Source organism: Salminus brasiliensis, chromosome 22 (genome assembly GCF_030463535.1).
Source record: "Salminus brasiliensis chromosome 22, fSalBra1.hap2, whole genome shotgun sequence".
Lineage (NCBI taxonomy): Eukaryota > Metazoa > Chordata > Actinopteri > Characiformes > Bryconidae > Salminus > Salminus brasiliensis.
The window spans coordinates 33069595-33085576 of NC_132899.1; the positions used below are offsets into that span (position 1 = coordinate 33069595).

At 47.2% G+C, this 15982-nt stretch overlaps 3 protein-coding genes across 4 annotated transcripts in view; 2 read left to right on the forward strand and 1 right to left on the reverse strand.

The window, feature by feature from the left end:
- The window catches only part of g6pc3 (glucose-6-phosphatase catalytic subunit 3), a 28246-nt gene extending 26619 nt beyond the window's left edge, over window positions 1-1627 (reverse strand). For both annotated transcript variants that reach the window (XR_011978206.1, XM_072667255.1), the window contains exon 1: window positions 257-1627. Coding sequence is in view for 1 of the 2 variants with exons in the window: in XM_072667255.1 (XP_072523356.1) it covers window positions 257-474 (218 nt within the window). In the remaining variant the exon portion in view is untranslated. The remainder of the gene's footprint in view (window positions 1-256) is intronic.
- On the forward strand, window positions 337-8262 carry lsm12b (LSM12 homolog b). Its single transcript, XM_072667256.1, has 6 exons — window positions 337-381; window positions 1868-2227; window positions 4563-4696; window positions 5638-5747; window positions 6708-6834; window positions 7535-8262. The coding sequence occupies exons 2-6, from the start codon at window positions 2101-2103 to the stop codon at window positions 7625-7627; spliced, it is 591 nt and encodes a 196-aa protein (XP_072523357.1). The 5' UTR covers window positions 337-381; window positions 1868-2100; the 3' UTR covers window positions 7628-8262.
- A 5378-nt stretch (window positions 8263-13640) lies between these two features.
- On the forward strand, window positions 13641-15100 carry LOC140543624 (uncharacterized). The gene is made up of 2 exons (XM_072666726.1): window positions 13641-13919; window positions 14318-15100. The coding sequence occupies exons 1-2, from the start codon at window positions 13641-13643 to the stop codon at window positions 15098-15100; spliced, it is 1062 nt and encodes a 353-aa protein (XP_072522827.1).
- The last annotated feature ends 882 nt before the right edge of the window (window positions 15101-15982 follow it).

The window sequence follows — 15982 nt, forward strand, 5'->3', positions numbered from 1 at the left end:
TCTCATACTTTCAGTACGTTCAGCAGTGTGTACTCTCATACTTTCAGTACTTTCAGCAGTGTGTACTCTCATACTTTCAGTACATTCAGCAGTGTGTACTCTCATACACTACTGACAGAAACACCAATAAATTAATTAATACATGATCGATACTTTTCCCTAACCCGCTCGTCTGTTACTAATTAGGGTAAGCTACAGTTCTCGGGTTCTAGCTAAAGCTCGTGTGAGTCTTTGTGGGAAAGGTTCCTGGACTCACCACTTGAGGAGCAGGTTGAGCCACTCGGACAGGGCGGCCACCCACAGCACCGCCACGCCGCTCCGCCGGTGCAGGTAGAAGGCGAGCGGGAACACGATGAGGAAGGCCGCCTTCGGGTCTCCCAGGTGGGTCGAGAAGAGCCAGAGATCCTCGAACCTCCTGGTGTTCGTCTGAAGAGCCTCGGCCACCCGAACCCCCTGGGTGTAGACGGCCTCCATCGGTCCGCGCAATTAAGCTCGGAGGGCGTCAGGTGGGGGTCAGCGGGGCGAGCCGGCCACGTCCCAAATCAAATCGCTCAGCAGAAGTGACGCCAGTAGGCTGCACTGTCTAGCTCACTACGTAGTGCGCTCTGGAGGTGATTAGGACTCAGCCCGTGCCGGCTTCGTCTCTTTACTAATAGCGTGGAGCTTCGGCAGCCTGATTGATCAGTGATTGATGAATCCTCACAGACCGCCAGCAGTCTGGGTTTGATGTCCGAGGCAGTGATACGGGTCCCCGGGCAGGACACGCAGCGACCCAGCGAGCCCTGACAGGGCCCGCACGCCAGAGGGCGCCAGAGGCCTCAATGAATGGGGGACCAAAGCAAGGGTCTATTCAAGCCACTTATTCTGAAACCTGTTTATTATTAATTAGTTTGTAGAGAAATCGAAGGTGATAATAATAATTATGCTCATAATATTTCAGATTTTTGTGTATTAATAATGAGCTTAATAAACTCACATATCAAATGAATTAATATCATTGAAAGGTTCACTTCAGAGCGGCAGGGGTAGTCTGAAAGAGGGGGGGACCCGAGCAGGAGGGGGTATCTGCCCTGCCTTGCATTTCATAGCATATCACTACAGAAACGGAAATAATTAAATAATTAAACTTTATTAATATGTATTATTAAATTAAGTTGTGTTGTCCGTGCATGTGTTATCTCTATACTAAATATTTACTACAAAGCTAATTCATTTCGCATAAATCGAGTTTTTTTAGGGGGGGCTTTTATTTTGGAAAGAATTCTACACGTCCAGTTTCCGCACACAGACAGTGACGTCACGTGCCGGCCGAGACCGTCTAAGATGATCAAAACTGAAATTTGACTAAAATTAATTAACAGCATGTTTTTATTTTTCCAATATTTTACATAATTTACAGTAAAATTACTGTTAAATATTTATCAGCCAGTTTCCGGTTTGAGGCGTTTATTTATTTATTTATTTATTTATTATTATTGTTGTTGTTGTTGTTATTATTATTGTTATTTTAGGTGACTAAAAGTCTTTTTTTTAGTTATTATTTGATCTTATCCTGACTAAAAGTGATTTTAACAGTATTAACAGTATATTTTACATTATGAAAGCTTTTTTAATACTAGCTAATTTAGCGTGGTTTAATGATTTTAGCTTTTATAGTGACAGTAATAATAATAGTGATTTTATAAAACATTATTTTAACAGTTTTGATAGTTTTACAGATTATTAATGGCATTGCTTCTCTTATGGCTTTTTTAATTGTGGACTCTTATTCGTGGTGTTTAATTGTTTTCTTTAATCTTTCCTCGTTTGTATTTATTATAATTTCATTAATAGCTGATTATTAGTGGATTATTTTCGTGCTGGTTAGGCTTCGCCTAAGCGGGCGCTCGGGCTGCGGGGCCGTTTCCCGTCTCTGAAGGCACCGACCCGCGCGTCGACACCGCTCGCCCCGCTGCTGGCTGGGTGTATGGGGGTATTGTGGAGGTCAGTGTGAATGGGTGAGCTGTTCCTTTGTACGGACCGTCCTCCGACACGCCCCGTTTCTCCGGGTTGTGGCCGCCGCCGTAAAGCGGCGCTCTCCGGGTTTCCCAGGCGGAGAAGATGGCGGCTCCTGGACCGGGGGAGTACTTCAGCGTGGGCAGCAGCGTCTCCTGCCTCACCTGCCTGGGCCAGCGCCTACAGGGAGAGGTCGTGGCCTTCGACTACCAGACCAAGATGTTAACTCTGAGTATCCTTTTGTGTGAGATTTCTGGGGCCGTCGGCTGCTCGGCTGCGCCGGTGAAGCGGGCCGGTGCTCCGGGACGGAGCCCGGCTGAGCGTGTTGACGCGCCGGGGAGCTGCGGGCGTTAGCCGCGCCGCTAGCGCTCCTAGCTCCTCATTCAAACCGCGCTGGAGCGCCACAGCCCGGCTTTCCCCTCTCCGGCTCCTGCGCTGCTGCTCGTACTGTCTGTACGGGCCTCACCGGAGCGGCCGGGCCCGTTATCCCGGGGGATTCCTCGCGGCTTTCGCGTGTTTTGACTCGGCGATCGTTGGTGGCTTGGTTTAGTTTAGCTTAGCTTAGCTTAGCTTAGCATAGCTCGCCTAGCCTAGCCTAGCCTAGCCTAGCCCGTCCGCCTCCTCCGGCTGGGGCTCGTTTTCACTCAGAAACTCGCGTTTCGGCTCATTTTCGAGCTGCAGATGATCTTAAAAACGTTCTGCTCCATTTAAGATCGTATTAAACCCGTAACCGGCTGATAACCCGGTCTGTCCTGCGAGCAGGTGATCGGCTGTTTATCGATTAGCCTGCGCTGCTCGCTCCCCCCGGCTCCTCCAGCCCCGGGCCACTGACTGAGGGGCAACCTCAGCCCGCCAGCTGCTGAACCCTGCGGGGAGTGTCAGCGGTCCCGAGCCCGTGTGCTGGGTGTTGATTTGGGTGGAGGTGATGGTGGTCTCCACGGTCGCTTGAGCTTCAGCTGAAGGTTGGGGTCTGTGGGGGTCTGCTGGGTGCAGTGATGGCAGAATGGGGGAACCTGGCACTGTCCGGCAGCTTCAGGTGGGACGGTAAAAGGCCTGCCTGGAGACCTGGTTTGGCTGCAGGATCGAGAGCAAGATGAGGGCTTGTGGCTTCACCTGGCGTGACCTGGCGTGACCTCCCGTCTCTGGATAGGCTGGACTACTTGCAGGTCTACTGGTTAGTTGGGTGGTCAAGGGTCCTCCTCTGGTTGTATGCAAAATAAATCTCAGATCTCCAACACTGTAACAGTCTTCAGTTCAGCATCTAACGCTGTGATGTGGTCCAGACCTTGACCTGAGCTGTAATGAGAAACAGTTGAGCAGTAATCAATCAAACCAGTGCAAAACAGCTATTTTTTATAGGAAGTCATTTGGGGAAAGTGTTTATACAACCCTGACCGTCGCAGTTGGTCCTGTTTAACTGCAGCCCGGTACTCCAGGTACTGACTGAAACGTCCTGGAGGATCGCGATGTTACATTTCCCCATATCGCCCACCTTTACATGACATTATGACACGATGTAAAAATGCCACATTTGCCTCATATCAAAAAATAAATACTGCAGAGGAGCTGCGAGGTTTCTTCGTGAAGGTGACGGAGTTCTGTATGGGGAACCGAAATGGGAACTGTGGGCCGGTTGGGATCTGTTGGTGTGCAGATCTGTACCCTAACGTTTCTCAAATGTAGAAATTAGGACTACACCCAGTCGGCATTTGCAGTAAAGCCAGTAAAATGCAGATATTTCGGTGCAGCAGCAAGTGGTGTTCTAGTACGTCGGATGACCGACACTGGGCTGGGACTGCTGTTGTCCAGTGCCTACCTGAAGATCCTGGTTCTAAACCAGCTATAGGTGATCGTATGGAATTAGGCTGCGATCTCGTTTCGCTCGCGTTCACGACACGACTCGTATCGGAAAAGTCTAGACCCAGGCTGGCAAAACCCAGTTGCTAGATGGGGCTCCTGAGAAGTGTTGGCTCTGTGGTGGGACGATAACATGATCAATTTTATGGTGATCGCCGGTGCTTAAGGAATGCTGATAAGCCCCGTGTTTCATTACAAAGAGCGTATCTAGTCCTGGAGCACGTTTTGAAAACAGAAATATTTATTAATATAATAGTTTTAATATTTCACATGAATATTTTTCTGTATTATTGTGTACGGTGAAAATGTCTGTAAATATCCTGATGTTATATTTGCACCGTATCGCCCAGCCCTCGCTCTCTCTCGGTCGCATTTGTTCTCTGACTTAGATTTAGCAGTTAGCGTTCTCCTCCAAGCGTGTTGAAGCTATTATGCGTGTCGCGTGTGCCACCATTCACCCTAACGAGGGAGCGTAGGCAAATCCTAGCTAACCGATGATAATGATGATGATGATGATAAGTTGACTTCGGCTTCGGCTATTAAAAAAAATCACGTCAATCAGTACCAAACCTTCAGGAGGCGTCCAGAAGCCAACAAGCACTGATTTTCTGCTCTAAGCTGCTGGAAAAAACCAGATCCGTCAGTCAGTAATAAAAGTGACCCGTCTGAGATGCTCTTATCTGTTCGCCTTGACTTCACCCCTCTCCCAGAATGCGCTTCCTCCAGCGGCAAGCCCAACCTCAGCGACGTCGTCCTGGTTAACTTAGCCTACGTTTCAGATGTGGAAATCATTAATGACCGCACTGAGACACCACCTCCTCTAGCATCTTTGAATGTGAGCAAGGTAAGGTCGACTCCTCCTCCTCCTCCTCCTCCATCTTCTTCTTCTTCTTCTTCTGTGACCCCTATGACCTTCAAGTCCCAAACAGGAATGGCAGGAGCAGAGCTGTACCCTGGAAAACTAGAGGCTGCGACGACGAGGCTTAGATCCCCTTAAAAACTACGACGGAGATCAGACCAGATTTCAGATTTTCAAATTATACTGCGAAACTGTATACTGATACTTTTATTTAAGATGCACTCTCCATCCTTTAGGATGAGTTGGAGTGATCATACTAATCATCCAGCATCCGTACCTGACCTCACTTGATGCTCTAGTAGCTTTTGGGGCTGCATGCTGTGCAATCAACCCCTCACAGCAATGTTCCAAGCCTATCCAGAAGAGTAGAATTCCCTCATTTATTTGAATGAGCCGGTGTCCACACACTTTTGGCCACATAGTGTAGCTGATCTGAAGTCGGTGTGAATTTGATGATGTCCCCTGATGTCTGGTCCAGCGTTCTGCTGCTATCGGTCCAAAGCTGGCGCTGGGTGCCAGTGAGTGGTGCGACCGTAAGTGGCTCCTGAAACTCAAAGAGTGACGGGCACTCTCTCATCCTGGAGATGACCCGCTCATCATCGCTGGCACACCGGCTCAAAAGTGATGGTCGGTCGCGGCATCTGTGAACCAGCTTAGGTTCTGTGGAGGTCTGGTGATGCCGGTAAATCAGACGGTGAGGCTGTCGGTCAGTTGTCTGCCTGAGCCATCTCCAGCTCACCATCTCGATCCAGTATGTTTAGCACCTGGCATGAAGGTGCTAAAGGTGACGGTCCACATGCTGGCCTTCCCAGCGAATCCCCCCCCCCCCTGTCTCTTTTTCTGCCGTGGGCTGCATGGCTGGTGTGCTCCCCTGTATAACTGACTGCTGTCTGTGTGTGTGTTTGTATTTTTACCTCTCCTCCCAGCTTGCCAATCGGGCGAGGACGGAAAAGGAGGACAAGTTATCCCAAGCCTATGCAATCAGCGCTGGGGTTTCAGTCGATGGCCAGCAACTATTCCAGACTATACATAAAACGTAAGCCACACACACACACACACGGCCGTGAAACGTAGCAGCTACAGCTTCATCATAAACACACAGGTAGGCTTCAGGCTGTGCTACAAGCGTTGAGTTTTGAGGTTCGCCACAGACTCGATCGAGCCGTATCTGTGCTCATTGAGCCTCCATACCCCTGGAGAACTGTTTACCCACGTGCCGACTGACACAGGATTTTACAATCTTTACTGCCGTGGAGGCGCACAGTCTGTAACAATGACTGATGTGGCGAAATTCAGACGGGACTCATCACTGAGGAGCTTTGGGAATATTTACAAGGTAGTCCTCCTCCCCTTGGATAACGAATCCCTGTCCGAATTTAGGGCTTAAAACGTGAAAATGATCGTAAATAACAAATGAAGTGAATGAATGAGAAAATACTAAAACTTAAAATTCTGGACATATATAATAATAAAAAAGCCTGAAGCAGCTCTGGCATGACCTGCAGTGTTAGTACGTGGTAAATCATGAGCTCTTGTTAAATAATTAAATAAATAAAATTAAAAACACACATTTATTAGGGGACCTTTACAGATGTAAGTATCTCGCCACTGCAGGAGCCAATACTGCAGCAGTAATTGATGAACGATATACTGTGACATAGAGGTAGAGGTTCGGTGTAGATTGAAACTCCTGCACGTGTGTGTGTGTGTGTGTGTGTGTGTGTGTGTGTGTGTGTGTGTGTGTGTGTGATCAGCTTCAGTGTCGGATGTCCATGTTCGTGTGGCTGTTATATTTTCGGCCTCTTGGTCCTCAAGGCCACCGTGCTACATGAGATGGCGTTATGTCAGCAAGTCGCTGCGGAGCCCTGGAGCAGCTGTGCCGGCACACCCTTCACATGTTAAACGTGTTAATGTGGCTGTGTTGAGCGTCCTGCTTGTGTTGTGTGCTTTTACCTGGCTGCTTCCTGACCTTTCTCTTCCTCTCCCTCCTCTTCAGCATCAAAGACTGTAAATGGCAGGAGAAGAACATTATTGTGATGGATGACGTCGTAATCTCGCCGCCGTATCAGGTGGAGAACTGCAAAGGCAAAGAGGGAAGCGCTTTAAGTCATATACGCAAAATCGTAAGTGTCCCGTTGTTTCGCAGTAACGATACTCGTACCCACAGTTCCACTCCAAATAAAGAGGACCGATTAACAGCCAGCTTCCTCCTTTAATTTTCTGTCCTGAATAGCATGAAGGTACACGTGAAAGCCCAGCAGGTCACCTACGCCCAGATTTAGGGCTGTTTTAATAATAGTTTTCCAGTTCCTGTCTAATTGGACGCCACCCCCCCCCCCCCCCCCCCCAGCCTTCACAATATGACTTCTATCAATATTTACAGCTGAATTTGAGTGAAGCAAACCACCAACCACCAGATTTTTTGTGTCGTAGTAAGACCACGAGCCCGATGTACTGTGGTCGAACTGCAAAGACCCGCAGAGTTTTACTCTGGAGCTACAAAGCTAACGGAAGTGGTAGTCTTACGCCCCAGCCTCCATCAGTAGACCTGATCATGCGGTTTCTGGCGCGGTGTGTATGGCTGATGTATGTACTGTAAACAGGACTGGGCGCAGTTCAGGTTTCAGGGTGGCTTCTATAGGTTTTAGCTTGGCTGAATTCTTGCTTCTGTTACTTGAGGACTCTGCAACACCAACCCACGTCCCGAGCCCAAGACTGAAACTGCGGGAATTAGATTAGATGTTTCACTTTAACAACGGAGTTGTAATTGCCTTCTCTCGCTCTCTCTCGCTCTCTCTCGCTCTCTGTCTGTCTGTGTCGCAGGTCGAGAAACATTTTAGAGATGTGGAGTCTCAGAAGTCGATGCAGCGTTCACAAGCACAGCAAACACAGAAGGACTCGTCGTTATCTTCCTGAGGCGGGGGAGGGGCGGGCGTGGTTCGGCCGGAGAGGGCACCACGGGCATCGGCGCTCCCGAGAGCCGGACGAGAGCGGCGCTCCCCTCTCTCTCTCTTTGCTCCCCCTCCCCTTCAGCGCCGCAGTCAGAGGGCGGGGGTCCCAAGGTCCCGGGGTCTGCAAGATCAAAGAAAAACGAATTAAAAACCATTAAAAAAAGAAACAAACAAACAAACAAATCAGAAAAAGTGAAAGTGAGGGTGGAGAGAGTTAATTCTAAATTAGATTTATAAAGATAATTTAAAATACCAACTATTAAGAAACCCATAGTTTTCCTGACTAACTTCCAGAGTCTCTCTGTCTCTCTCTCTCTCTCTCTGGCTCTTCTCCCTCCTTCGCTCCTTCTCTTCTCCCCTTTCGTTTTCATCCCTCTCCTTCGCCTCGATTCCATTCTGTCAAAAAAGGAAGAGAAAAAAAAAACCCCAAACAGTCAGAAAAGCTCGTTAGCTTTTTGTTTTCTTCCCCAGTTTTTCCTTTTTTGCCGTCTTCATGTTCATGTGTCTGTATTTTCTGTATTTTAAACAAAAAAAATGTGACTTGAAATGCCACACTTTAAAAAACGGACGTTTTCTAAAATAAAGGAACAAAAATTCTGACTGTAATTCTGTAATTTTCACCACTTTTTGCCAAACACTTCATAAACACACACACACGCGCAGCAGAGAACACGGTTCTGTCTGTTCCTGAAGATCATCTCTGACCGTGGTGATTCTTGCGTTTGGGTTTAATCGCGGCTCTAAGCGGATCCGCCGCTCAGGGTAGCGTAGGGCTGAGATCAGATTCCTACGCCGTTAAATAGACCAGTAGTTCTCAACCGTAGCCCTACAGCACCACTGCCAACCTGACGACCTCATTAACAAGCCCTTTCTAAGATGAACCGGGTGCACTAGAACTCCGGGTCCAGGATGGAGAATCTGTGGCGCTGGATTACAGCTCAGAAAACCAATGAGACGTTTCTCTACAGAGTATATTTGGTTAAAGCAGACGTCAGTAAGGGTGTGTTGATGTTCCATAAACTTTAGACACACTATCACTCAGAGAGAACCTAGCCAAAAGATCTGAGAAGAAACCGAGGCTCATAAGGAGAACCTCCCCGAGAGCTCTGAGTGTCTAACTTGGGCTAAACTACAACTTGCAGAAAGGGGTTGGGAGTCCCGGCAGACATTTATGAGGGACGGGAGCCTGAAACTGAAACGAGGAACAGTTCATTAATGTTCGTTATGAAGCCAACAGTGAAGGTAATGGAGGTCCAGTCAGTCACACATCGTCCTTTGGACTGCACCAGACAAGCACCTCCTCCTCCTTCAGCTCCAGCTGTACGAAAAGTGGACCACCTGGTTTTTGGTGGCATGGGCGATGCAACCTTCACTTTTTACTGCATGTTCTAGATATATATATTAGTGCTGCATGTTTAGCATACAGACGTCCAATACTAAGCAACGTGAACAGCTGCTCTGGCCTAATCAGCCTAATTACCTCCCAAAGGGGGAATCAGCTCCTTTCACTGGACATTTCAAAAGAACTGGCTCAGGAAACCTGGTCAAACCTCCAGATCCTCACTGAAGATAAAGGGCTGAAACACAAGCCAGGAAAGAACAGCTGAAAGACCAGGTTACTGCAGTGAGACAGATATAAATGTTATAGATATAAAGGTTTGATTTCATGACCTGACATTTATATATATATATATATATATATATATATATATGCTTTTGTACCAAATAATGTAACTTAACTTCAATTTTCCCATGTCATTTATTTGCACTCATAACACACGAGTGATTGGCAGGTGTTCACCGTACACAGAGCACATGCATGGCCTATGTTTCTGTAAACGGTGAAAAGGGCTTACGCTGCAGAATGCAGCAGTGTTTATACTGTGCATCGTCGCTGAATGGTACAGTAAGAGTGCAGGTATTTGTCACTGTGGTAGCAAACACACACACACACACTAGTGAGCTAGGGGCAGTGAGCACACACACATACCGAGCCCGGGTATCGAACCCACACCCCTGTCATCAACAGCCCGGAGCTCTAACCACTGAACCTCCACTGCCCCAATAAAGAAATGGACGTCTCCCCCGAACAGGGACTCGAACCCTGGACCCTCAGGTTGAACAGAAGTCATTCAGAGCGTAGAGAAAACCAAAAAAGTCCAAAACTGAAGATTCATTGGACAGCAGTGAGATATAACCCCAGACCCATATTCACATACTGAGGTCAGACGCCTGTTCGCTGTGAGCTCAAACAGCAAGGCGTTAGAAGGTACAGTGCCAGGATCAGTCTGTTTATTCTAAAGAGAGGTCAGAAAACAGTTCTGGAAAAATGTAAACATGAGTCATGACCCTTCCTGGAACGCAAAAACACACAGATCTGCAAATATATATATATATTATTATATATGACAAGAATATTGTAGGATATGGGTTTTACAAACTGTGCAAATTTGATGCACAGCAAATAGCACCCCCTTGTGGGGAGTCTGAATGTTGTGTGTGTGGGGGGGCAGATAGGGGGGAATATTTTGCCTGTTGTTTGTTAAATTGAGGACTACATTTTCCATCCATCACCTCCTACCTGCTCAACTGTTTACATACAGCTCTGCTTTGCAAACCACACTTTTCTGGAGATTTCTGGAGAAGTCAGTGTTTACCAAATAGCAGGATGTTCTTTTGTGAAAATGCAATTCTTCTTGACTTTGGTTTACTCAGCAAAACATGATGTAAACTAATTATTATTATTATTATTATTATTATTATTATATATTATAAGTTAGTTTTATTTTTTTTAGCTTAAATTAGTTAGGCTGACCGCTGCAAAACCTCCCAAAAAAATAGAAATAATACAAATAATAATAATAATAATAATAATAATAATAATAATAAGTCTTACCTGACACTTTACAGGAGATTTTAGATGAGGGATTTCAGATCTTCCTGTAAGACAAAACAGACACTGAGGAAAATGAATCTAATCATCTATATAAATTAACAAGATATAAAAAATAAAAAAGTGAATTCAGGAACTGAGATTTAAAAATATTCAAACAACTGAATTAAATAAAAAAATAATCAATAAACAGCACGTATAAACGTTCAGATCAGTAAATTAATTATAATTATTTTTGTTTAATGAAGTCAGTAAAATGTAAAAGGTTAAAGGTTAAGCTCGCGCTTTAAACTGACCAAAACTCAGAGCTAGCAACAAAGCTAACGGTTAGCCTGAGAGACTGAGCCACAGATACAGCTGAAACACGCCCTCTCTGTACGGGGGAGGGCTGGAGTCTTTCACAGAAACTTAGTTAAGCAGATATTTGATTATATTTAATATTTCTCACCTTTTAAAGGCAGAATTTGAACCGAGGAGGAGCTAATGCTAAAGCTAACGCTAACGCTGGCTAGCACCGGCTGTGTTCTGTGTTTCAGGGATTAGGAAAAAGCCCCGTCACTCAAAACCCCTCAGTGAAACACCAGCTTTATTAAAACTAGCGCATTAATTATGAAAAATTACCTGAAAATTAATCAGTTAATTAACGAAGCCAGGGGGCGGAGTCTCCCCGGCCAGAGCCGACAATGCCGGATTTTCATTGGTTGGATTCTTCCAATCATCAGTGGGTAGAGACGTCACAAAATATAAATAAAAATAAAATCAAATAAAATACTACTAATAATAAATTTTATGAATAAAAAAAGTATTTATTCATAAAACACGTTCTTATTGTAATTTATATTATATTATTTATTTATTTGTATTTTTTTTATGTATAACTGTCAGCAGCAGTTGCAGCAGTCTATATGAATGATGAATTAATAGTAATTATTAATACAACTCCTGAACTGTGTTATAATTGATCAAATAATATGGTTAGACGTAATCTGTGTTTATGGAAAAAATAACTACAGCTAAAAATGCATAATTTAACATAAAAAAAATCAGTACCACGTGTAAATCCCCAGTGCTTTTATGATAATACCGTACAAAATGGCTTATTATAAAATAATGATAAAAAAAAACATCTGAAATAATCAAAAATAATAATTATAAAAATAAATGACCTTGATTTAATGCTTTCCCAGATCTTACATCTACTAATTCAGCTTTCCCAACTGAAAATGTCGCCTTTGGCTAATTTTAGGTAGCGAATCACGGAGTTCGGTGATTTTCCTGCTCAGGCTCAGCTCACTTAACCCATCAGCTAATAACCAGGTTTAGCTGCTGTGCTAAATATCAACCACATCTACATATTAGTCTTAAGCAGTTACCGGCCAATCATCAGTCTGAAGCGCGAGCTTCAAACTTGCGGCCGCTCTCTGGGTTTATTTGACCTTTGCGGACACAGTCAGAGCCTCTGAGGCGACGAGGGTTGGGAGCTGAGGGCCAGAGTCCAGCACATCGGTTAAAGCTAGGAACTGACTGGACTTCCCCACACCTGTCCTCTGGTGGGCCGACCCCGGCAGAAAGCAGCGGAAGGTCCAGCAGAAGGCTTGCGACATGGCGTGACACTGGGCTGCACTGGCTAGGTGGATGTTCATGTTGGAGCTCATTGAGGCGGATTCCTGACGTAAGCATTAACTACACCGAGCTGGACCATGAAAGTTTTATGAGCGACTCGGGGACAGAAAGCCTTACCTGCGGCGCTGATGAGCTCGATGCTTTAACGCTTCATTAAGAAGTCATGAAGCTGACGGCCTCGCCGCTGAAACCGAACCGGCCGATTGCGTTACTGCTGACGCTGAGCTTCGGCGTCTCCGTCTCTCTGCGTAAATCATAGGCCGGCGACAGGGACGAGCTGTGTCGCAACTTTTCCATTACAAGAGTTTATTTACAGCTAATCCGAGCCGTCCACCACGGGTCGTTCACGCCTGCCTGGCCAAAGGCGTCACAAGTCTGAGGAGCACTGGAGCCTCAAACCTACGACCGCCGTCTGAGGTTCGTCTTAGACAACGAGCATCATTAGCTCTTCGGCTGCAACGGAAACGGTCAGCAAGAAGGACATGGAGAGAGCGGTCAGCCTGTTCTCAGACTGCTAGCTTGCACTTGTGAGAATCCGAAGATGTGAAGAAGGACCAGTCTGGTGCGAGCTGGAGGTGAGCCGTGTCTGAAGACCACTGATGGGGGCGCTATCTGGGGTTGCAGTTAGAACCTCTTTAAAATGGGAAGTGAAATAACGTGGGCTAGCGTGGATTCAGCTGTGATCGGATCTCTCTCCTGAGGAGATCCGTCAGCCCGGGAGAAGAAGCAGGGAAGAATCGGAGAGGCAAGGCCTTTCTGATTGGGTCCCTCAGAAACATCTGCCACCACTGCCACCATGATCCGAGAATCGTTGGTTCGAATCCTGGGTCACGCTGCTCGCCATCAGCAGCCGGAGTCAGAGGGAGCACAGTCGGCCTCGCTCTCTCTCAGGGGTGGGCTGACGGTCGATGGCCTTTCCTCCCGACCCCAACACTCCCAGCATGATGCTGGTCAGCACAGGAGTTAGCGGTTAGCGGTTAGCTGTTGTATGGGAGCTGGGGAGGCGGTGGTGGGCTTTGCATGCTGATCCTCACCCTCCCCACAAGTGTTGGGGGCGTTGCTAGAGCTGGTGGGAGTTGGAGTACGATGGGGAGCAGGAGTAAATGTCATCGTGCTACTGAACTGCCCCCCCACCCAACCATCTGTCGGCACATCTGCCCAGCATGACATGAAAACGACCGACTCTAAAGTCTTCTGGTGTGAAATGGCCAGCAGATTAAGGGCTTAAATCGTGTTATATAATAATTCTCTTATTTTATATAATGCAGACAAATCCAATCTCTCTGACCAATCAGACGGGGTTGTTTAATTCTCGCCGGCTTTCAGTAGCGCAGAAAAGAGCAGCACTGACCCATTCCACTCCTTCCCAGGTTCACCTGAGGAGCACCCCCCACCTCCCCCACCTCCCACGGGATGGCCAAGATCGACTAGAAGGTCGCACCGCTGACTCCGTGGGCTCAGGATGATTAGGGTCGTCTGTCTTTTGCCTCTGGTCTTGTCTTGTCTGGGGACGGGCTCCAAGCTGTGTCCTCACCGCTGCCTGTGCTCTGAGAACTCTGACCTGGTGGACTGTCGGGCCAGAGGGTTCACATACATCCCGCATGGCATCCCTCACGGTACCTGGCTCCTGGACCTCAGCGAGAACAAGCTGCATGAGCTGAGCAGCACCACCTTTACTGGAATCTGGGCCCTGCGCATCCTCTTGCTTCAGAACAGCGGCGTCCAGGCGCTGCAGCCACAGGTGAGTTCTGCTTCTGAGATCTGTGTTTGTACAGGATCACTGTAGGTTTTCCTGACCAGTGTAGGGGGTCCGGCGTCCCCTAATTGACCACACCCCCCATGACAGCCCTCACTATTTGAGCAGAATCCTGTAATCCTACTCTACTGAAGTCCACATGCTTCTTTCAGAGTTCTGTATCTCCGAGCTTGTCCAGAAATGCTTTGCCATCAGCAGCCGGAGTCTGGGAGAGCACAATTGGCCAAGCTCTCTCCAGGTGGCTAGATGGCGCTCTCTTCCCTCTCGCTCTTAAAGCAATGGTGGCGCTGGAGACCCGGCACTGTCCTCCAAGCTCCTCTTCCTAGAGTCGTAGGCCTGATCAGACCAAATCAGACATCTCCGATCTTTTCTGACCACTCCAGGCTCTGGCATCTTTGTCGTTTCTGGAGAAGCTGGACCTCAGCCACAACGACCTGCGCTCCCTAGCCCAAGACTTCTCTCGCGGTTTGATGGCCCTCAGGGACCTTCGGCTGTCCCACAACTCTCTGGAGTGCCTCGAGAGTCGCTCCTTCGCCCATCTGGAGAGCCTGGAGAAGCTGGACCTGAGTCACAACCACATTCGGGTCATCCAGTCTGGAGCGTTCCACGGCCTCACCGGCCTGAAGCAGCTCAACCTGGCCTGGAACCAACTGACCGTGCTCCAGGGTGGACTGCTCACCATGCAGCAAAGGCTCGGCGTCCTCCTCCTAGGCCACAACAACATCTCCAGCATTGAGACAGAAGCCTTCGCCCCCTTGCAGAGTCTCGGCGTACTGGGTCTGGAGGCCAACCAGCTGGGGAACCTCAAATTCAAGACGTTCCTGAACCTGCAGGCGCCCAGCACGCACATGCAGCTGTCGGAGAACCCATGGCTTTGCGACTGCGAGCTGCACCGCATCTTCAGCAAAATCCTCCATGTCCGGCGCCTCCATATCGACGACTACTGGAACATCACCTGCCACTCACCACCTCCGCTGGCGGGGGCGTTCCCCGCGCTGATAGACAGCCAGCTGTGCGTAGCGGAGACCGCCACCGTTCTGGTCATCACTGCGACCGTGATGATCACCGTGGTGGCAGCAATAGCGATGGCAGAGCGGAACCGCAGGAAGAAGCGGCTGAACCTCGCCAAGCAAGGGAACGAGTCTGAGGCAGCACTGAACAAATGAGGGAACCTACAGAACCTCCACACAGTGTAAGGGCTTTAGGTAGAACCCTCATCATTCACTGTAAACTATACAGAGCTGTAAAGGGTCTAGAGAATGAGTCTTAAAAAAGTTTGTAGACACATATTCAATCGTCCTAAACACAAAAACAGGTTCTTCATGGGTTCTTTTGGTTAGAGGAATGGTTCTATATATACCCTCCAGAACCATTCGACCATCCTAGAACCATTAGAATGCTTAACTACACACATTTACGCGTAAGCCTTTAGATCTACTGGCCTTGAGCTCATTAAAACCTTATGAATGAACATGCGGCTGGTTGTACGTTCCTTGTCTTCTATTCAACGAGTCGTGTTCTCCGATGTGGAACGGAGAACCGGTTTAGGCACCCGAGGGTTTGACAGTGTGGAGCTGAGAGGCACAGAGACAGATACGTTTACATCAAGCAACTCAACACCTGGTGACCCACCCTGAACCCGGAGCGGCCCGTTAACTTATTCATCCCTTTTTTATTTAACATGAAGCTGATCTTTAGACGAGCTGATTGGCAGAGACAGGTAAATAAAGATCACGCACACACACACACACACACACACACACAAACACACACACACACACTCACTAATATATAAAAACTTGTTATAATGTTATTAGAGCTTCATACTGGATATTAATGCTATTAGAGCTTCATACTGGATATGAATGTTATTAGAGCTTCATACTGGATATTAATGTTATTAGAGCTTCATACTGGATATTAATGTTAATAGAGTTTCATACTGGATATTAATGTTATTAGAGCTTCATATTGGATATTAATGTTATTAGAACTTCATTCTGGATATTAATGCTATTAGAGCTTCATATTGGATATTAATGTTATTA

Coding starts and splice junctions, on each gene's coding strand:
- LOC140543624 (XM_072666726.1), top strand. CDS start 13,641: ATGATTAGGGTCGTCTGTCTTTTGCCTCTGGTCTTGTCTTGTCTGGGG. Junction 13,920..14,317: donor TCCAGGCGCTGCAGCCACAG/GTGAGTTCTGCT, acceptor TGACCACTCCAG/GCTCTGGCATCTTTGTCGTT.
- lsm12b (XM_072667256.1), top strand. CDS start 2,101: ATGGCGGCTCCTGGACCGGGGGAGTACTTCAGCGTGGGCAGCAGCGTC. Junction 5,748..6,707: donor TTCCAGACTATACATAAAAC/GTAAGCCACACA, acceptor CCTCCTCTTCAG/CATCAAAGACTGTAAATGGC. Junction 6,835..7,534: donor TAAGTCATATACGCAAAATC/GTAAGTGTCCCG, acceptor TCTGTGTCGCAG/GTCGAGAAACATTTTAGAGA.